General features: G+C 39.0%; 1 protein-coding gene across 1 annotated transcript; it reads right to left on the bottom strand.

Annotated features, from left to right (window-relative positions):
* Positions 1–314: 314 nt before the first annotated feature.
* On the bottom strand, positions 315–23,954 carry alg9 (ALG9 alpha-1,2-mannosyltransferase). The gene is given in 16 exon segments (XM_036579815.1): positions 315–1,993; positions 5,022–5,152; positions 7,310–7,381; positions 7,383–7,440; positions 8,216–8,363; positions 8,616–8,745; positions 10,665–10,819; positions 11,926–12,048; positions 13,343–13,448; positions 14,797–14,884; positions 15,994–16,129; positions 17,878–17,966; positions 18,184–18,254; positions 19,341–19,475; positions 21,204–21,339; positions 23,786–23,954. Coding segments are annotated over 16 exon segments (1,851 nt in total). The 5' UTR covers positions 23,935–23,954; the 3' UTR covers positions 315–1,869.
* Positions 23,955–24,082: the final 128 nt, after the last annotated feature.

Raw genomic sequence — 24,082 nt, 5'->3', positions numbered from 1 at the left:
CGCACAACAGGAAGAATAAATGGTACCCTTGTGACTTCGTGACAGTCCAGAATCATTAGACCATTCTTTCCTATAGAACCAGCAACGAGAACCTGAGGGAAAAGTCCAGTGATGTAGATGCAGGTTCAGGTTTCTCACGAAGCTCAAGTTACTCATGGGAACTGAAAATTCATTGAAACTTGAAGTATTACAAAACTCAAACATGCTAATACTGCTAATAATGAATGTAACCTAATAAGGGCTAGTTAGCATTAAGAAAGTTACCTAATGCTAACAGGCTCCCACTGGTTTTCATTTGTTGTTAGCCAAGCTATCAAGCTGAGTGTACTATTCTTTTAAGTAAAGCAGTTTATGCTAATCCAGCACTAAACCCAAAATTCGAATACTACCAATTATAAATGTAACTTGACAGGAACTAGTAAGAGTTACGAAAGTTACCTCATGCTAACTGGATCCCACTGTTTTTTTCCCCTCATTGTTAGCCATGCTAGCATGCTGGCTGAGCTATTCTCTTAAGGTACAGGTCCCACTCATTTTCTTTCACTGTTGGCCGTAACGGCATGCTGGTTGAACTATTCCTATAAAAAGTAGCTTCCACTGGGTTTCTTTCGTTGATAGCCACGTTAGCATGATAAGTGAACTATTCTTGTAAAAGAATAGCTTCCACTTGGTGTGCTTTCACGGTTAGCCATGCAGGTACACTGAGTGAACCATTCTTTTAAAGTATAGTTTCCACTGTTTTTCTTTCATTGTTAGCCATGCTAGCACACTGGGTGAGCTCTTCTTTTAAATAAAGCACTCTTAGCTATCCCTTTACGCTACATCAGAACTAAATGAATGTAACCAAATAGTTTCTGGTTAGTGTTAAGCAACTTCTCATGCTAACTGGCTCCCACTGGTTTTTCCTTGTTGTTAGCCATGCTAGCACGCTGGATGAACTGAATGTACTTAATAATGTTGTGTTAGGAATTCTGTTCATACTAATCCAGAACCAGATTTATATCCTTTGTATTTTAACCGTCGTAAGGAAAAGACCAAAGCTAGTCTGAGATCTCCACACATTTTTACTACGCATATTCTAGTCACCCAGGCCAGGAAGGGTCTCTTTTCCACACTTTTTATTTGACTCCATCAAATAGTTAACACTGAGATGACTGTTTTGAGGACATGACCACACATGAACACTCAAGTAACATGCCCTGGTCCACCACCCATCCTACCAGTTTATGTATTTTCACAGACAGAGCAACTGGAGAACCCAGACAGAGTTTTTAGTGCCACTTCTTCTGCTGAAGAAGCTGCAAAAGGGGGAGAACCTGGGCCATACACACAAGACAAGCAATCAATAGAACCCATGTATACTCCACATCGCAACAAGACAATGGATGACAGTAACTGTGACCTGGGGCTGAGTGAAGTTCATTGTCCAAAACCAGGTCGAGAGAGCATGAAGACATATACACAGGACGTTGACAAAGAAGGGACTTGTGGTCCTTAAAGGGGTTGCTGAACAGAGCATCTTCTGTTATAAAGGTACAAAGAGGCTGGAGAGCAGTCTATGTCTGTAGTAATGCACTATGTGGGACATAGCAAAATAAGGGGCCACAGAAAAGCCATGGAATGCATGGGGCTACATGAGGGCCAGCGACGGGCAAATGGCTTAAGCTGCCGTGCTGCAACTGACAGGTGGCCTGGGTGGTTACAATGGATGGGAACAGTCAAATTAGTCATAATACAAACAGATACTGCAATATTTCTCTCTTACTCTTGCGCACTTGCTCTCACACACAGTTCGTCAGAGGCTTAGTGTGTAAAAACAGAACAAGTAAAGAAGGGATGCAATGGTGAAAGAAAAAAACGAATGAAGCATCAGGGTTGCGTTCTTCTTCTGCCATGTTTCACCCGCCGGGGCTTGAGGATGACGTATCTGCTGTAGGTAGTGTGGTGCTCGGACAGGAATGGAACGAAGAATGCCCTGAAGAACCTGGACGATCTATGGAAGAGAAACATACAGGAAGAGAGATAAAGACATATACTGTTTCAAAAAGATCCCAACAACCAGGGGCTCCCAATCTCAGCCCTAGAGTACTCCTGTCCTCCACGTTGTCCACTCCTGTACGCCTTGCTCTAGGAAGGACTTTTCAGTTTTCAAGTCAATTAGCTCATTAGTTGGATCAGGTGTGTTACGGCCACGGCACACTGACCCAAAATACCCCAACAAACACCAACATTCTCATGTTAGCCGTTTGTTTTATCATGTTCTAGAATACTGTTCTAGAATGTCAAATGGACCAGATGACAATCTAGAACAGTGTGGATGGGCCAGAACATCAAGGACTTCTAGCAATCACAAACTGGTATGGCACACCAACCATACCTTGGAGAATGTTGGATTGGTGTTTTCCTGCCTATAGAGCAGGAGTTCCCTAATAAAGTCCAAGGACCCACTGACCTGCACAGTTTCAACTATTCCCTGCCACAACACACCTGATTCATCTCAAAAGGTTTTATTCAGTAGCTGATGAGTTGGATGAGTTATGTTGATGCAGGAAAGAGTTGAAACTGTGCAGGTCAATGGGTGCCAGGACTTGAGTAGCGAATCTATGCTCTAGTACACAGATTCATCTTTCTACAACAAACCCAAATGTTTGGGTTGTGTGCCATACTTGTGTGTGTCCGTTGGGAGTCTTTAGAAAGTGGGTCCCCACAACTTGACAACCCCTGTGTTAGAGCTAGGGCTGCAACAATTAGGTGAGTTGAAAAATTGGTTTATCCATAAAGGTGAAATGGAAATGGCTTTTTCGAGTAAGTGATGACATAGCAGGAACAAATGTTCTTGCACTCCACATAATGATAAGGAGATGGAAATTATTAATGCTACATCTGGACCGATGTTTCCAGGGGTAAAGTGGGCGGGTGTGAATTTGAGACAGTTACTTTAGCCCCATGAAATGGGTCACTAACCTGCTCTGCCTTGTGTCTCTGAACTTCAGCCATGTACAGTTGAGAGGGGGCTATCAAAACTATTTTAGCCAGAGCTAATAAACATCCAAATCCTTCCCCACATGCTGAGTGCGACTCTTGTCTCGTGCCACACGTCGCAAGCGTATAATGTTATCTTCAGGAAATCGTGCATAACAGTAGCTGATGGAAACATCAAAGAATTCGCGTCTTCAACCGACTTTTTGAAAATTCACTTTGAATGGAAATTCCACTTACAACAATTACAGGGAAAAGGCTAACGTCATTTTTTTTTAAACAAATTTGCTCTATAATGCTTTATAATTTTTATTCTGACAGATTGCAATCATGTGCTATGATTTCTATTGTTTCATTAACCATTAAAGAAATCACTAGTTGCACAAAGTTGTTAACTGAGTAATAGTCAATAGATTAAATCATTGCACAGATAACTGTTAGTTGCAGGCATAGTTAAAGCAGGGAAACACCAAACAGTGCAGGGCCTGGACTAGGAAGCACTACAATGGGGAAAAAACTGATCTGTCTCCATGTAATGAGAGTTCATGGAGGCTAGATGGAACTGATCCTGTCAGGGAGCTGATGCAGTTTGAGCAGGCTCTGCAAACAAGGGCACTCGGAGCATGCAAATTTCAGCAGCCGTTAATTGAGACCAATTGCTTTGGATCTGTAATACAGTCTGACTGGATCTGCAGGGGGGCTTTTGATTCTCCATTACTGCAATCATCACTGCTGTAATGGACTCTGTTACAGCGGTAATTACTAGGAATTCATAAGCGAGGTGAAAGACGTTTCCAGAGGACAGGTCCTTGAGCAGTGTTGAGCAGATGCCCAGCTGGAAGAACTGCCTAAGATCCTCAGACGATCATAAGCGATGATGTCATGGGACTTTAATACTGGTCTATGGCACCCTCAGTAGGACAAGCCGAGGAATTACAGGTGTTCGTTTCATAAAGGAGGGTATTAATGGATTAGTGGTGGGGGGGTCTTCAGCAGGATTTAATTCTATGCCTAATCTAACACACCTGTGTGTGATATTCAGAGACACATGAGCATTTTAATGAGGTGAGATAGATAGATAGATGTGGCAGAGCAGCCTGCAAACACGGTCAGATATTAACAGTCACTGAGAATAAAGATTTACCTTTGTTCAATTACATGTTTAAAGTAGGGCTGTCAAATGATTAAAATAATGAAGAAATAATCATGATAAACCACATTATTTTGTGTAGTCTAATTAATGATGTCATATATGCTCAGATTTGACCCTAAAGAAACATTTAAAAAGCAGTATACGGTTATAGCTTTATGACAAGACAAAATAAGACAAAATAAGTGCAACAAAGGCTCTCGAGGGGAACAGCATACATTTTGCTGTTGCTTTTGTTAGTTTGCTGCTTGTTGATTTATCCATAGGTCTCACGCAAGGACCGTCCAGTGTTGTCTAGTATAATGCTTTAAAAGTGATTTAAAAGCTGGGATTGAATGTGAGGGCTACAATAATGGATTCCACCATAGAAACATACAGTGCACAAGCAGCTGGGCTTCGGCCTGCACTGCTACAGATGGTTCAAAGGGTCAAACTAATATAATGTGTTAAAATCATTTAAAAAAATGAGTGGTGCTAATAATTTATCGCATTAACACTTTATTAAGGCATTAACTTTGACAGCCCTAATTTAAATACAATTTAAACAATCATTTTTGTTTGCACTCCAATGCATCTGCAAAACATCTGTCCTATACTACTAATTTTTATTCTTTGTATTTACTTATTTTGGCTTAAATTGAAATTAAATCCTGCCACTCTGCTTATGTTATCACTGCATCCCTCTGCACAATCAAGTTCTACTGTACTGCAAAGGAAAACACAGTGAGAAAAAGGGGATATAATTTGTTTTTGAGCATCTAAATAAGCTTTTATCTGAATATGTTCTTTTTCCTCTTTACCCACTTCTGGACAATAATGGCAATAAAAATGAGCATAGCTATAGGTATCATCATCACATCCACTCTCATGTATACTCTCTTAAAAAACTTACTTTGAAGCATCCAGAAAAGGTTTTTCCGCGATGATGCTCCACTCGTCTTTGTTAGCTGCGTAGCGTGGCTCTCGCGGAGCTTCCGTGTCTGTCGCCAAGTCCACCAGATAGTGACAGTGCTTCAGATCCACCTACAAGGGGAGAGAATGTCACATGGACAGTTCATACAACTAGTGACATGCAGCCAGACTTGCAATAATAATAATAACTGACGATTAATTGGCAAATCAGTTAAATAATTGTGATTAACAAAGATCTTTTTTTTTCACTGAATATAAATGTGTAAGCACAAGCCTAAAGTGGCCAAATTGCCAGACTAACCATCTTACTTCTGTGCTGTCAATAGTTCCCAACTGATGACAGACACTGCTTGAGGTCAGATAAACAAACATTACTCACTGGTGCCCTCTAAAGGTGATTTAGCACCAGTTGGAACTTTTCATGTTCTCCTAAGGCTTTCACAATAAGTGAGAATCTGCCTCAATGAAAAATGAAAAAGCACCCAAATCACATTCTGTTTGTAGCAACTTAACCATAAGATTGTGAAAGCTAACAGCGTGAGAAAATAATTGTAGTCATCTTAAATAATTGTGATCAGCTCAAGTAAATGTGATCAGGTGATTATTTTGTTATTGTGACAAGCTTAAATAATACCACACACAACCTTCTCATAATCTCACAATCTCATTATTATTTCATGAATAGAAATAAAATGTATCAAATCTGTGGAACATGAAAGTACTCATAAGACCCTGTACTATGATACGAGTAGTTCTTTGAAAAATCTAAGGCAGTTACAAATGCAAGACGTGAAACATAGGTGGTCTGAGACCCCCTAACTAACATCTTGGACCCCCTGAATGCTTCAAAATCAAATCTCTCTGGTGTCCCTGAAAATAAACTTATGATGTCATACTGTCCACTTGGGAAGAATAGACTTTCTAATACAAATTCAGGGAAAAGTCACAGTTTAGCCTGCTTCACCACCAAATGTCACGCTTCTGTCTTTGATATTCTTAAATAACTAGAGATGCAGCACTGGGCCGCCTCAGGGTGTTATTACTGTAAATTGGTTCACCCAATTTGTCCTTCATAGCCTGGCAACTGTAGCTATGCCCACGGCACCTCTGAAAAACTTCTCAGTATGCCGTAGCATATTTGTAATGTATGAATTTCTCAAGAGTTTGGAGGAAAGAGTGAATTGTTGCTCATTTCTCAAACCAAAGACAAAAGAAGATGTGTAAGATCTCAAATAATGTTTGGAAAACTGCATAACCAAATTAGCGAGTGAGATAACAGCCAACATGGGACCCCCAAAATACCAGGCCTAAATCACGACACTCTTGCCTTAAACCATGTTGAGCTGTTAAGTAATCTCAAATAGACTTGTTTATGCAATGAAAACAGAAGCAGTAAACATCCTGAAGCCTGAACGTTGTCCATTTTTACAGATAACAGCATGTCTTGCATTACTGCAATATGAAGTAACCTTATGGTGTCTTGTGTTTCCTTATATTTTAGTGCTGTTCTTACACTGCCTTGTATTCTAACCCTCGTCACACAGAGAAGATTTCTCAAAGCCCCTCTGCCACAGATAAACACAGCTGTCACCTCAACCAATCTTGCAATAGCCAGTTCCTCAAGCAACTGCTCTTATGGAGGTGGCCCATATTAATGCACTGATTATGAAGATTGTGTGTGATTGTGTAAGTGGATACAGCTCTAGAACACAGCCATTCGCACAAGCTAAGTACTTACATCTGGTGAAGCTTTAAGGGCCATCTGATCAGTATACTGGTGACTTGAACTGATGGATCTAACGAGCAACACTGCACTCACTCTCATGTACTGCCGTTCAAAAGCTTGGGATATTAATAACTGACGATAATACACTGTATATGTTGAAATATTATAAACAAAGCCATTTTAATTGTACTCAACATTTTGGAAATGACAAGAAGTTGCTAAAAGATAAATACTATGCTGTTATGATCTGTTTACAGGAATTATTGTCTGCCTGATTTGATCATCACCAACACTGATAATGGGATAATGGAATAATCTACAGTTCTGTTCATCATGAACACATCTAACATTTCTAAACCTTTTCAGGTTGTAGAGCAGTAGCGTTATAATAGAATCCTTTTATACATGTGTCTACAACAAACTTAGTTTCATATTACTGAAAACAGTGATTCCATCTAGAATGCTGCTTGTACGACACCGAATAAAATGTGTGTTGAAGATGGGTGGAGCTGTAAGTGGGTTGGGAGAAGAGGGTCACTCACATATCTGGAAGGTTCTTCCAGATTCTGGTCATTCATGTCTGTGGGCAGGATCTGTGTGGCATCAGGTCCCCGAGGCATAGGGCTTGGGCAGCTGCCCTCGGAACTCTGACTGGATGAACTGTAGTTGCCAGCTGTGGGACGGACAAACAAGTAATAACAAGCAGGTTAGAGTTGAACAGGGAAAAAAGTAGTGGTGAAGTTCAGATCAACTTTTTTAAAAAAACCTTGATGCTACACACTGATTTTCAGACTTTGGGACACATTTACTTCAAAACAATGGATGTAACTGCTCACCATGTGGCCATGAGAGACATGAGCGTCTCACTTCCTGCTCTAAAATTCAGTGCTCAAAATAAGGCTCCGCCTATGGACTAAAACACTATGCTTTTCAGTGGTGACATGAAAATGTGGGGCAGGCACTGAATAAAGTTACTCATGATTAATCTAAATTTTAAATTTTAAATTCACTTTAAAACAAAGCAAAAACATATTTAAAATAAATGGATAAAGAAAATGCAAACAAAAAATGTAAGCAAACTGATACATAAATGTTTGGAAAAAAAATTTGAATTGGGCTAAACTCCTGGACTAGCATCATGGAAAAATAAAACATTTATTTCTGTGAGATTGCAATAAATGGAATAAAATGGTGTCACCTAAACATTCTGCTTTTCTGGAATACAATAAATATGTCATCAAATATCAGTTTGAAAAATTGGTCAAATTTAAACATCTGTCTGAGGCTGACATCCCTAGATGACATGGGCATCCCTAGATAAAAACTGAATTAAGCCTAACACAGCCAATACAGTTCTACTGAAATGCCCTGAACAGCATTTCAGTAGAACTGAGAGAATCAAAGTTAAATAACACTGAAATAATTTTAATACGATTGGCCTTACTGACTTGTTGGGCAGCAGGAAGCTGCTGGGGAAGCGGTACCACTCCTTCCCCACACACACACTGACCGGCCTGCCCTCGGGCACTGTGTGGATGGCTGGGTCTTTGGCTATGCGGTGAAACTCAGGATACAAGTCCAGAGGAGCATGATAACCTGCAACAATTACACACATCGCAAACATTAGGCCAAGAAAGAATTCAACATACAACATAATAAAACAATCCTGAATGTTTGAGGATGCATTTATTATTGGATGACACTTTATTTTTATTATGCAGATGTTTGCAGATGCTCATCTTAACCTTTATTTAAGGGGGTTAAAGGAAAAGTTCTCTAAACTGCTTTAAGTTATTTCGCATGGTCTTTATGAACACAGCACAAGTGTATGCACAATTCTGTGGTCACCTCGGAAGAGAGCCACCGAGCGCGAGAGAGAGAGCACAGCGAAGAGAATCACGGAGCCCAGAGCCAGCCAGTTGGAGGAAATGGTGTAGTGCTCCAGACGATAGCGCTGGAACATGAAGTGATAGCACTTCTGTAGGGACAAACACAGGAGGACAAACTGTACATCAGGCAAACCATAAAGCTCAGAAGATGCTAGCAATTACAAAACTTTAAACAAAGAATTTTAATAGCATTATGTGCAGATTTGCTTATGGTGGGTTCAAATTGTCCCTTTCAACTCATAAACTAGAAAACTACCAATTGTTTGGGTTTAAGTGGTCACTGGCTACTGATAAACTTATCACTTGCAGGTTACGTACATCCACAGTATTGTGCAAACATTTGAAGTATCTGAGAAAATATGTAAAAATATGTGTAACCATTTTCAAAGCTCTCCTCATAGAAGGCCAGTATTTATAGTTCCCATCCAGTACCTGCTTTATCTAATCAATCCTTCATTAAATTAAATCAGGTGCTGCCGATGGAATTGAACAAATCCATACAATGACTGGAGTGCAGCAAATAGTCATGAAGCAAACCTGTGTTCTTCTAACCAACGTATCAATACATCGTTTAAAAATTAAACATTTTTGTTATGGTTTACTGTAGTTATATCTACTGTTTATATTCTATTATATATTATAGTGTTATATATGGAATAGATGTATAGAATATATAGTTACACCATGTTTTAACTGGTAAAAATGCACTTTATTCCAAGTGATCACACCGTTTTTTTATTTGCTGCTTCTTTTGTATAGTAAGGTAGATTTACACAATATACTGTCACAACAAATCCTTGCAACTTAATAGGAAAAAAGGAAAATTTTTAGCTTTGCTTTATGTAAATGTAATAAGATTTCATTCCAAGTATTTTGATCTGTTTCTAGAGGTCCATTTATAAAGCATAGCATGTGTTTCTAAAATGGTGCAAAAAAAAGGTTCTATATGTATTGGCCAATTTTACCACATATATATATATATATATATATATATATATATATATATATATATATATATATATATATATATATATATATATACACTATACATATATATGACACAGTCACATCCAAAACCGCCGTATCACTACATGTTTTGTTGATTTAAGTGAAAACAAGTGAACACAGCTTCATTCATTCATTCATTCATTTATTTATTTCTTTACTGAAAAAAATTAAAAAGAAAGCTTTTGCATAGCCCACATTTTACATTTTATCCCCCTCCCCCCAATATAGTCAATTCAACAAATAAACAGTAATTGTGTATAAAAATATGCAGATGTGTTTTCTGTGGAAGATGTGTTATTTCCATTTATTTTCACTCAGAAAATGAACAAAACACAGAATCTGCCCAGGGGTGCCCAAACCTGTTTATGAATCAGTGTCGTCATATCAGAACCTAATAAGAGATTTTTCTGTTTGATTTTTTTTAAAACCCAAAGCTCACCCTCGCAATATAAATAACATTATTTGATGTTTAATGAGCCAAATTTCATTTAAGAACTCAAAATGCCAAAGTCAGCTGCCTATCTGAATAACAAATCAAATAGGGAGTTACATCAAAAGTTCAAAAGTTATTTAGCATAATGAGTCACGCATAATTATGCTGTGATATTTTGGTATATGTATAGCAGCAGCATTTAAATACAGCGTAGCGAAAGCATTTAAATACATTTTATTAGCTCACATTATTTATCCAAAACACTGCAACACAGCCAAAATAAAAATAATAAACTGGCTGATTGCTGTTTGCATGTTTGCAGCAAAAATCCCAATTCTGATCGTACAGACTGCTTGGTCTACTGTGTTCATGTGGCATCAAAGAATTTTCTGAGTGGTGATACAGCACAGCTCATAAACTTGGGAAACCTCCAGCTTGTATGGAGACTTCCACTTGTTTGTGACATTATCTCAGCCAACTGAGAGCAATTTCCTTGTAGAAAACTGTAATTCACAAGCTTATGAGGAACATGTGAACGCTCTGCATGACTGTGCTGTGCTGTGTTACCTGGAGAGAGGAGAGTGCCACGGCCCCACACAGACAGATGAGGGGGTAGATAGGAAACAGGAAGCGCTCCTCCTTGTGGGGACGAGTGAAGAAAACCAGCATCCAGAGGTACATGGGTGACAGTGTGAGCCAATAGGGACGGCCAAGGTTCTGCACTGCAGAGAGGGAAAAATGGGATTTAGAGTTTAAATCAGTGGTCCTGGAGGGTCCAGCATAGTTTGGTCATTTTCTTGCTTTGAACACACTTACCCAACCTAGCAATTAGCTGCTAACTTGATTCAGGTGTATTTGAGTAGGAGAACCACCAAATTGTGCTGGACTTTAGCCGCCCACGACCGGAACTAGTCAACGCTTGTTTAAATGGTCTTTAATAGGAGGCAGTGCTAGGTCTTTTATTATGTGGGGCAAATGTCACGGTCTGGTTTGAAATCGCAAAAATATTGACAGGAGCAGAAAGTCACAGCACGACAATACCAACTGATGTTGAGTTTAGAATAGACAATAGTATAAAAAGGAATTTTGGCAAAAATAATTCACAAACAAATCTGTCACAATCATTACATAACCTCTATGATCACAATTATTTAAGCTTGCTGCAACTGTTTTTGACACATGTAAGCTTTCACATGGCAAAATACAGAATGGGAATGAGTATGTTTTTATCAGTTGGGTTAAGGTAAATTCAAGTACATAAAAGAAAATACATAATGCATTTATTGAGACATGGGTCTTATGAAAAGTTATCCATATGTTCTAACTTCTGATTGGTGCTATAACAGATATAGAGGGCAGCAGTGAGTTTTTTTTTTTATATTTTGAAGCTTGAGCTGTCTGTCTTCAGCTAGGAGCTAGAATCAACAGCTAGGACGCAAGACAGCTAATCAGCCAGTTTGGCCACTTGAGATGTGTACTTTGACACAATTGTCTTTCAAAAAAAATAAATAAATAAAATATGTGTTAATTGCAGTTATTTAGGAAAATTAATCATGAGCTAAAATCGTGGTCGTTATTGTTTGTTCTCTTAGCTGTTATTTATTTACTCTTTGTGACAGCTAGAAATGTTTTTTAGACATTTTCATGGTGTTTCAGTGCTGTTAGTGGTCATTGATGGTTGCACTGAAATGATGTTTGACAATGCGAGTGCTAATCAAACTACTTGGTACTATTAAAATACTTGAAGTAACTATTCAGATACTGAAAAGGTGCCCATCCTCACTCTCTCTCACTCACACAAGCACACACACCCACACACCTCACTTACCATTAAACCTCTGAAGCAGAGCCTCCATTAGAGCCGTGAGAGGAAGCGAAAACAAGGCCAACACAAACACAATGTTAAAGTTTAGGAAACCATTCACAAAGTAGTAGTGCCAAGGTTCAGTGCCTGCAAGAAACGAGAAGAAAAATCAAGCTTCAGCATAGTATGTTATCATCTGGTAAGACATATGACATGAATGAAAAAAAAAAAAGAAGTTATACATTGCAGTGAAAAGTATTTTCCCCCTTTCTCTATTTTTTAACACCTCTATCAACCATTTAAAAATAAAAAAAAAAATTGCTATCTTACTCTTAATAACTGGTTGTGCCACCTTTAGAAGCAACAACTGCAACCAAAGGCCTCCTATTACTGGAATCTTTCACATTGCTCTGGAGGAATTTTGGCCCACTTTTCTTTGCAGAATTGCTTTAACTCAGCCACACTGGAGGGCTTTTGAGCATTAACTGTCTGTTTATGGTCCTGCCACAGGATCTCAAATGGGTTCAGTTCAGGATTTTGAATAGGCCACTCCAAAACCTTCTTTTGAGCCATTCAGAGGTGCACTTGACAGGCCATGTTTCAGATTATAGTGTTGCTGCGCAGCAAAATTTTGCTTGCACTCCAGATTACAGACTGATGAACGAACATTCTCCTGGAAGATTTTTTTTAGTTCCATCATTTACAGCAATTTGCCCAGGCTCAGAAGCAGTGAAGCATCCCCACACCATCACACTACATGAGACGAGGCTTTATGTTCTTCTTGGTTATCAGTGGTTTTTGCCTTGAAACTCTCACATGGATGTCATTTTTGCCCAGTCTCTTTCTACTGGTGGAATCATGAAGAGTTTCCTTATCTGAGGAAACCGAGGCATGCAGCTCCTTAGATGTTCATCTAGGTTCTTTTGTGACTTCCTGGATGATTGTCACTGTGCTTTTGGAAAAAATTTTCATGGGTCAGTCACTTCTGGGAAGATTTACCACTGTACCAAGTTACTCCTTTTGGAGATAATGGCTCCCACTGTAGTTCACAGGAGTCCCAGAGCCTTAGAAATGGCTTTGTAACTCCTTCCAGACTGATAAATTTCAATAACTTTCTTATCTTATCTCTTCAGGAATTCCTTTTGATCGTGGCATAGCGTGCTGCTTGTTGAGCCATTTTAGCCTACTTCACATTACTGGAAAGGTTCTATTTAAAAGATGTTTAGATTTGACAGGACTGGCAGTAATCAAGCCTGGGTGTGTCTAGTTTAATTGATAATTATCAACTAAATGTGGTTAACTGGATGACTTTTTCACACGGGGCCAGTTGGTGTTTGATAACTGATAAATAAAATGATGATTTAAAACTGCATTTTGTGTTTACTCAGGTTGTCTTACAATACAATATGGATGGGACAGGTTTGATATGCTGTGGCATTACCATAGAGATCTGGCCCATGAGGAGTGAAGACGTTGTACAGTATTATATTAAGAGGTGCCACCACCAGCTTTCCGTAGTAATAACTGTCCACTACAACTACAGGGACCTATAAGAAAAAAAACACATCATCACAAAACAGTGAAGAGAGCAAATTATTGTATTAATTCCACCAAGAGCCCAACTGTAACTAAAAATGTTGTCACTAATATAAATAATAAAAATGTATAATTGAAAATTATGAAAATTATGAAGCTACAATGATTTTACTCAAAGTTTTACTAATTGTACTGTACTCCAATCAAAAAGGCCTAATTATACTCACTTTGTAATGAAACACATAGTTAGTCAATGTTCTTTAAGTACAGACAACCCACAAAATGCTCAGAAAAGCGTATTGTGACAATTTATCATGATAATGACAAAATACCGTCATACTGCCCACCCCTGGTTTTAGGTACGCAGAGTTTTACTGACTGATATATATGATTGTCAGTTGTCAAATGTGATTTGTCAAATATGTTATCCCACAGATTTATTAATGCCTTACAGGTGGTGATATTCCTCACTTACAGTGCTGAAACAAACTTAAATAATACCATATTTTTTTTTCTTATTTAACAACAGCGTGGCACTCTTATTTGAACAACATTTCACAAATCTCACAATGTTGACCTCTCAAGTAAATAAATATAACATATATTCTACTTAACAAAAGCAGTATTTCCAGCACATTAAACTTGGTGGTTGTTCAAAATTGCACCGCATCCTGCATGTGTTTCTTTTTCTAAAATTTAATCAAACACTATGGATGCTTTATCTGTAGGATTTCCAAATTCTGTGAAACCTTAACATTTGCTGGCCAAATGACTTACGTTTTTGATATTCTACAGCAACAAAAAGACAAAATATTGGCCTACAGTCATTATCTGTGCGTTTGAAGGTCAGTGCAATGAGAGGTCAAAGTTTAACAAATTTAAACTTGTGACAGGTCATTCCACAAACAGAGGGCGGCAAACAACGGCTCCATTTAAAATGAGTAGCCAAGACGTGTGCAAAACATTTTTGGTGTGATAGCATGGACGCTGCTTTATTACCACATGTGTGTACTTTTGGTCAAGGCTGAAGATAAATAACAAACTTTTGTTGAGTCTCTTTATTCTGATACTTTGTGCTTTGAAGATATGTTATTTAATTACCCTCCATCTTCCTGCGATCTGAAATACAACTTCTTGTCCTCTTTGGTCTTATTTGGGTCTATCGTCATTCAAAGGTTAATTATGATGTAGGAAAACTACCTTACAACAGTGTGAAGCTTTGAAATTATGGATTGGCATTTCTACCTGCTACTCACTCTCTGAGTTAAACCTCAAAGACAAACCTCAACCTCAAAATTAGCCCCTCAACTGTTAACTGAGCATTTGTCAAAGATGGAAGAGTTAAACATCTCCACTTGCCAGAAAGAGCGCCAGGGCTACAAGTGTCCACGTAATGAAACTTTTCCACTTCTTCTTCAGCAAGAGAAGGTCGAAAGCAATGGGTATCCTGCAAAACACAAAAGGGCACTGCTGAAATCTCATAGTGTCCAGGGGAAAGTTCCATGCCAGAATAGCACATTCATTCTATTATTTTGTATAAAAACTCCTCTATTTGGTTTCATGATAAAATTTTAGGAGACATTTCTCCACATTAAGGAGACATTTTAATACTGTATGCTTACTGCCAGTAAGCAAAGGCCAAAACAGCACAATGCTGTTTCATTTGTCAGGATATAAATGAATCCTGTACTGGAAATAAGGATGCACAGTGATATCGGAATCATATCGGTATCAGCAGATCATTTTTTATCGGTATCGGCATCAGGCAGTTATTTAGACTTGATGGTATTTCTAACTGATATTTCAGCATGTATATATTGTACTGCGGAAGAGCAGAATGTTTAGGGCTTCTGCACCAAAAAATAGCAGCATTTTAGTCATTTTAGTGCAAGTGAAACTTTCTACAAATAACTGTTACCGCTAATCCAGGTAGATCTAGTCCTACATTCTACATTTTATGAATATATATGTGTCAACATCTGCTTCAGTAGATATGTGCATGACAAATATCATATTTTAGTATCAGTTCAGAATTCCCATACTAATGCATCCATAGAAACTAATCGCTGACCTCAGCACCTGCATCGAATCAATCTTCAGTTGACAAATCTACTCATATATAGCCGCTTTAGGGCTGCACAATATATAGTTTGTGAAGCATTACTGTAATATCAGTTCAGAATTCCCATACTAATGCATCCATAGAAACTAATCGCTGACCTCAGCACCTGCATCGAATCAATCTTCAGTTGACAAATCTACTCATATATAGCCGCTTTAGGGCTGCACAATATATTGTTTGTGAAGCATTACTGTAATATTGGCCTTTGTAGGACTGATATCGTACATATATGTGCAGTGAGCATCTTGGCCAACCTCAGCTTTCGTTTTTTTGAATGTTCCGAGAATCAAACCATTCAAAAGAAAATTATTGTGGTAAAAATAATGCAGGTCAGTCTTTAAGCTGATTCACTAGTGTAATTTATAAATATTGTCTATCACAATATGTAATAACATAATAAAAATATGGTATTTTCCCTCCAGGCTTGTACCTACCCCAGCAGAGCACTGAAGGGCCAGCCCACAATGGCCCCTGCTGCTACACCCAGTATAGCCAAACTGGGTCGCCCTAGGAACCAGCCGGTCATAGCAACCACTGTGCTGTACATGCAGAAAGTGCTGGGCAGGAAAGCTGTGGACGCAACATGAACACACACACAGACTTTGAGTGCATGAATGATCATATCATGTCTTTTGAGCATGTAACTTTTATGTCCTGCATGGTAGATGGCACCACCAACATACTGCATTTTACTCTTACAGACTGATAATTACCCTATGTGATGAATATACTTTATTCGGTTTAATATTAGGACCCAACTGATGTACACTTATATGCAAAAGTTTGAACAACTCTGGTCAAATGACATGTTTTGTTGATTTTGTGAAAATAAGTGAATACATCCTCTACAGAGAACACACTGAAATAGCACATCTTACTGCAGGGGTGTCCAAACCTTTTGTAAAGAGGGCCAAATCGCACAGTGTAAAAATATCAGAGGGCCAAAATATTATTTACAAATTATTCAAAATACTAATTTAAAAAAAAATAGCGCATAGATGCCCTGTTTCCTATCACCGTATACAAGATGTACAAGGCTGCTTTTGTTGTTGGATTGGATTTGGATCCATCAGTGCTTATAACAAATTATTAAATTATTCAAGAGTAACAGCAAAACATGTGTAAAGTATAAATTATTTTCCTATTCAAGTGCTTATTTGTTTAGACTAGATAAAAATAGATAAAAATCTATACATTTTCAGTTTTGTTAGATCATGATCTTTACATTTTCATTCAGAAATCACTTTTAAAAAAAAGAGCAGATTAAACAGCATAAGAGTCTGTATTGTTCAGTCTTAAAGGGTTAATATTTACTTCACTGAATTTGCTCTAAAAAAAGTGCTTTAGTTTCACTCCTGAATATTTAATGTTCATGCTGTGTTTCATGTCTGTTAATACTAAATTCATTACAGTCTTTTGAAATATGAGGCTCATTTGACTCTTGAAGGAAAAGTTAAATTTCTATCAAAATCTCAGATTCTCAGTGTTAGTTTGAGGTCTATGGCTGCAGTCTGGACTAAATGTGGGTCAGTAAACGAAGCTGCAGGTCTATTCAGAGAAGAAAGGCTGTTAAACTTTTGCTAATCTTGTTACCACAGTGTAACACGTTACACTGTGATTTTACAGCACTGCCGCCATCAGGTGGAAGTAAGAACTGCAGCGTACTGGCCAGAGGGCCGAATAAAATCTGTCCCCAGGCCGCATTTGGCCCTGGGGCCAGACTTTGGACACCGCTGTTTTACTGAGTGCACAATATCTATTCATTCCCTGAGTTCAACATATTAAAAAAAATAAAACATAAAATATTCAATGTGCTATGAAGTTGCACAGGCCACAATTTATGTTTTATTTTTTTTCCAATGTATTAAATTCAGCAAATAAACCTTGTGCACTAAAATGTACAGAAGAGTGTTCTCTGTAGACGATATGATAACTTACTTTGACTCAATGTCAAATCTCAACAAAATGTCATCTGACCAGGGGACCAAACTTTTGCATACAACTGTCTTGTTTAAGGTTCATGTCAGGTACTCGAAGTTTGAGAGGTCAACACTGTGAATTTGTGTAATGTAATATTTCTTTTATTCAAGGTTAAGTTTAACGTCAATGCGAATTGGATGTCACACTACATTTTCTTTTCATACTGTGATTTATGGAATCCCTCATGGCCTGCTTAATATATATAATTTTTTTTGATTAGCTTATTTAGGCTTACATTATTTATGTATTATGTTATCGGATTTTAAGTCTGTAACATTATCTGTGATAATATTTGCAAATTTTTGTGTCCTATGTATATTACTTGCTGATGTACATACCTGCAGAAGAGCAGAACATCCCTGCACTGAGGACCAGGAAGGCAAGCATGAGGCGGCCGACATGTAGTCCAAACTTCTTGCATACTGCCCTGCAATTAGCACACAATCACAGCTCTTTACAGCATCCTTATCATCTACCAGAGTGACGTTTTAATGGTTGTCTGGGGGAGGGGCTGGTTGTTGCTCACAATTTTTAGGCTCATTGCAGTAAAATTCATATTATGAGACATCATCCTACCAGTACCCCCCACCTCTACATTGATCCCAATCATAATCTAGTGGAAATAATCTGTGCAATGCACTCACTTGTAGAAGTAGAGCTCACAGACGCAACAAGTGAATGCTAACACGCAGCGGAGAAAGTAAAACACAAGGACCTGCAAAGACAACAGGAGAGAACATCACAGTGAATGGGTTACGCCAAACAGGAAATAGCTGGATAAAAAAGAAAAAGAAAAAAGAAAATTAAATAGGTAAAAAAAAACACGACAATTTAAAATGTGTAAAAATGTGAAATAATAAGTTAAACACAATTAAAGTAATGTAAAAAATAAACTGCCAGCAAAAGTAAGCAAAATAGTAAGAGCAAATAGAATGCTAAAGTGAAGAAGCTTTTTGTTTTTTTCCTCAGTCATGGAAGGAGCCTATTCTATTATTATTATTATTGTTAATAATAATAATAATAATAATAATAATAATAATCTGGCATAGTGGAAAAAAAATAGAAGTGGGCCAAGTAAAGAGCCTTGTGGTACACCACAGGGAATATCATTTTTTTGACACATGTTCATTTAGACTACCAAAATATTGTGTTTCGTTTAAACACGTAGATAACCAGTTTAACGCAGTTCCAGAGAGTCTAGGTTCTGTTTAAGAAGAGTTTTATAATGCATGTAAAACTGTGCTTTGATGTGTTAAGGGAGATCTGATGATATAAATGTAATCAAGTAGATTACAACAAAATATTCTGTAAAAACACTTCAACACTGGAATTTGATGCTATAACTATGTTGTCACTGTCTGAGCAAAGCCTTGTAAAATGTTCTTAACTGTAAATGGATGTTAATGGAACAAGATTTTTTTCCAAGTAATTTTGGAATATTTCAATTGGTCCACTGAACAAGGACACCTGCCATTTTTAAATTCCTGAAGAAAAAAGACAAAAGCTGAGATGCAGCGTTTTGTTTCAACATCACACACCATATATCATTACAATAATTACAAATAAACATAAATATTGTGAGCTAGTGATGTAACACAATGAAGCATTAAATAGCCAAACCAGGTATTGGATAATAACTACAATTAGTAGTGGGCTACAACAAAGAGGGGTTTGGAAATGGTTAAATAAACATTGACATCTAAAATAATTACTTCTTGCAACACATACTGCCAATAAAATAGCTTTTTAAATATAATTTTCACAGATGCCTAAAAATACAGATGGAGGCTAATTCTATTACCTTGTTGGTCTGCAGTATCTTGGCATGAAAGCAAGCAGGGAGGGCATGGAGCCACAAGTAAGCATAGGAGCGAATGGCATAGGCTGGGGAATACTCCCACGTCTGCATCCCTTTTCCATAAAGTAGGTAGTGTGTCTAAAGAACAAGGAAAGAAGTGCTAATTAATCACTTATAAAATATAAGGGTAACACTTTTATTGTGGTCCACTGTAGATGCTTTGTAAATGCTCACATTGGCTTTAACGGATATATACACTATACAGCCTAAAGCAGGGGTGCTCAGTCTTGGTCCTGGAGATCTACCACCCTGTAGAGTTTAGCTCCAACTCAAATCTAACACACCTGATCCAAGTAATCAAGGCATTTAGGGGCATCTGAATGTTAGAGCCATGTGTGTTGGATCTGAACTCTCCAGGGTGGCAGATCTCCAGGACCAGGATTGGGCACCTCTGGTCTAAAGTATGTGGATACCTGACCATCACACCTACACTATATGGACAAAAGTATTGGGACACCTACAGGAGCTTTTATGACATCTCATTCTAAATCCATAGGCATTAATATGGAGTCGGGCCCTCCTTTGCAGCTATAACAGCTTCCAGTCTTCTGGGAAGCTTTCTACAAGATTTGAGGGTGTCTGTGGGAGTTTTTGCCCATTCATCCCAAGGAGCATTTGTAAGGTCAGACACTGATGCTGGATGAGAGGGCCTGGCTCACAATCTCCATTCTAGTTCATGCCAAAGTTGTTCAATGAGGTTATGGTTTGTGCACAGGGGCACAGTCATGCTGGAACAGAAAAGGCCAACCCCTGAAAAACAAGCCCATAGCATTATCCTTCCTCCACCAAACTTTACAGTTGGCACAGTGCAGTCAGGCAGATAATGTTCTCCTGGCATTCATCAAACCCAGACTCATCCATCAGACTGCCAGACAGACAAGCATGATTCATCAGCCCACTGAATTTAATTTTAATTCCACATTTTCACTGCTCCAGAGTCCAGTGGCGGCACGCTTTACACCACTCTATACGACGTTTGGCTTTGTGCTTGGTTATGTAAGGCTTGCGTTCAGCTGCTTGGCCATGGAAACCCTGCCATCAAGCTCCCAGCGCACAGTTGTGCTGATGTTAACGCCAGAGGAGGTTTGGAACTCTGCAGTTATTGAGTCAGAAGGTGTTGTTTTTTTTTTTGTTTTTTTTTTGTTTTTTTTTTACATGCTACGCGCTTTAACACTCAGCAGCCCCGTTCTGTGCGTTTGCATGGTCTATCTCTTTGTGGCTGAGCTGTTGTTGCTCTTAGATGCTTCCATTTCACAATAATAGCACTGACGGTCAGGGCAGAAATTTCCCAAACTAACTTGCAGCAAAGATGGCATTCTCTGTCATGGCATGAAAGCGCCATATTTGAAGTCACGGAGTTCTTCAGTATGAACCATTCTACTGGCAATGTTTGTCTGTGGAGTTTGCATGGCTATGTGCTTGGTTTTATAAACCTCTGAGCAATGGGTGTGGTTGGAACACCTGAACTCAATAAACAGGGAGCATGTCCACATACGTTTGGCCATATAGTGAAACTAAATATCTATTAAATTCACCATAACTTTTTCCCTAACCCTAAATCTAACACTCACTCTAAACCTAACCTCAACCTAGAACCAAAACCTAGACCTAACCCTGGCCCTAACGCTAATCCTAAATCTCAATTCTAACACTACTGATATTCAGATGAGTTTTACCATATGGTTCAACAATGTGCACATTTGTAGATAAGCTACTGGGGGACCATCAAAATAAAACAGAAACAAAAGAAGTTTCATCAAAGGATTTTTCAGCACTGAACACTCTCATACAATTGGTTCAACTCACCGGCTCCCAATAATTGAAGGTTTCATCGCAATCTGAGATGTTGCTGAGTAGGGCAGCGCAGAAGCGGGCAGACACCAGGCACTTGAAGGCTGTGGAGCCTTCCGGGGCCCACACCTGCCCTGCTTTACCAGACGACCTGAAATGGTAGAGGGGTGGGGCATAGGGGGTGATGTGCTTATCTGGGAAAGATCTAAGAAGCAGCCAGTGGGGGACAGTGCAAGGAGGGTGAATAAGGTTATGCCACTTTGTCAAAACAGCACTGCTACCAAATACAACTGCTACCTATACTGCTATTGAAATCATGCCTTTCATTCGTGTGTAACTTGCATTAACGTTGACCCACATACTTGTATATGTTACACTGGTATTATGGTATGCGAAACAGACAGCAACAACCTATAATCAGTCCATCAAAAGGGAAGTGCACCAATTTTTCAAGCTTTCTGTCAGAGTGATTTGATTTTAAATGGTTCATTGTAGAGAAACTTGCTGACTTACATTTCTTTAGAGTGGTGGTGACAGGAACCAGGAACCAGGCTTTATAACTCCCTGAGTATACCTCTCTGCCATGAATAAACTGTAAAAAGTACATTTTAGGGCCAAAAATTCTTAATGCTACTGTAACACATTGTCTCAGGGATCAGACAACATATCCATAACCATTCTATGTAATCATTTTCTGTGAACACACTTTAAGAGACATTCTTACCTCTTCAGATGTCTGGTTCCTACCACCACCACTGTGAACAATTCTGACTGCAAGTTTCTCCAGAATGGAGCATTTCACATCAAATCACTCTGAAAGACTGTTTAGATATTATCCTAACTGATTTGCGTAGCTGAACATTCTGAGGATAAACATTGTCATATACTTTGTGGCTGTGTATGGTACAGGGTGATTCAAAAAGATTCATCTGATTTCAAAGCGCCATATTTTTACAACCTTGAGGTGCCTAGGAACCAATCACAATCCAATTGAAAGAGGGGGTCATACAGTTTCTATCAACGGAAGAGGGTTCCCTTCAGTCTGCGAGGAGATGGCGACCCCTGAGCAAACAGCGTTTTGTGTTCTCCACTTCAATAAGAGTGAATCCGTCATAACTATGCAATGTGGTTTTCGTCGGCAGTGAACCTCCAACACTGGATGATCTCCAAAATCACACTGAAAGAGCCGTGAGTACAGTGACACCCGACATGCTAAATCAAGTATGGGATGAATTTGACTAAGGTGTTGATGTTGTCCGTACAGCTGGAGGAGGTTCATACTGAGCACTTATAAAATTACATAATAAACTTCGTGCTCAGTTAAACCATTTACAATTAACTGTATTGTTCTGTAATGATTTACAAGTGAAATAAATCATTTTGAAATCGGATGAATCTTTCTGAATCACTTAGTATTTATTTGTTTACTATTTATATTCTGTATTGTCCATTTACATAAGCACCAATTTCACCACGACATATTCCATGTACATGCACCTGTTAGCTTCCTGACCATTTGAACCACACACACACACATACAGACATCATCTAAACCGCTTATCCTTCTGGGTCACGGTGGGGTGCTGGAGCCCATCCCAGCTGTCACTGGGCGGAAGGCAGGATACACCCTGGACAGGGCGCCAGTCATTCGCAGGGCAGACCCATTTGAACCATTAAGATTAAAACCAGATGATTTTGCTTTCTAATCGGAAATGACTTAATGGTCACCATTAAAGACCAGGTTTCATTTTCTATAGGACACCTTTAGATCACAATAAATACATCTAAAACCAGTCACAGGTCCTGATATACCAAAGGAACCAGAAAACCTTTAAAGCTTATATATTTAGCCAGGAGGCCAATGACGTGATTTTGAATGAAGCCAAAATCAATGTTGTGTGAATGTGAACACGTCAACATGTGGCTACAAGAGATACAATAATTCATGTTCCTTTGAATGGAAATGTGAACACTAAGGGGGCAAACTGAGGTTGAGAACGAAGTAATTAGGCAGTGAAGACAGTGAAGACATGTCCAGCAGCCGGACACACAGTACCTAAGTAACTCCAAGCAGGCTTAAATAACCCAGCTGGCTAAGAAGCTCCATGATAAGAGAGAGAACGACGAGAATGAAGTTGGCTTCCTATTCGCCAGCTGCTACTTCGAATTTTCACGTTCCACCTTAAATGGTGCAGCAGTTACATTCTGGCCTGAGGTACCAGAATGTAACTGCTGCGCCATTTAAGGTGGAACGGCAAAATTCGAACAAGAACCTGCCGGCGAATAGGAAGCTGACTTCAGCGTCGTGAGAATGAATGAATGAAACTGATGTTACACGTCGCTCGCTAGCAAAGTCAGCTAAATCCCTCAAGAGGAAACACCAGACGACCGAATAAATCTGATGTGTACTCGGTTTTCCACTGAGCCAGTTTCGAGGAGGAATGTGTATTTAGTGGAGTTTGAACTCTGCAGGTCGCATCGTTACGTTAGGCTTCTTCGCCACAGCAGCTACTAGCGCTGAGCTGAGCTGCGCTGAGCTGTCACTCAGCAAAACAACACGGCATTTCAGCGGCTAACCGGCTCCCTCCGTTACTCACTCGTTCCGTGTTTCGCTGGATTTTCCATCGTCAGCTGCCTTTTCGTCCTTCGCCGCTCGGTTTTCGCCGCCGGCTGAGCTGCTGTTGACGTTGTTGGCGTCCTGTTTGCTCCCCCGTCTGTTGCGCTGACGGACCCCCTTCGTCGCCATGTTTACTACTGGAAAATCATGGCGGCGTCCTGTGCAGCTAACGTTACACTTTCGTTTTACGGCCGTGAGCCATGTTTGGTTGGGGCAACTTGATTAGTCGAGGTGTCACACGGGTGGAAACCTGACATCTAACCTATCTAGATCATCT

The sequence above is a fragment of the Colossoma macropomum genome, unplaced genomic scaffold, assembly GCF_904425465.1.
Source record: "Colossoma macropomum unplaced genomic scaffold, Colossoma_macropomum, whole genome shotgun sequence".
Lineage (NCBI taxonomy): Eukaryota > Metazoa > Chordata > Actinopteri > Characiformes > Serrasalmidae > Colossoma > Colossoma macropomum.
This window is presented reverse-complemented; position numbering and strand designations above follow the sequence as displayed.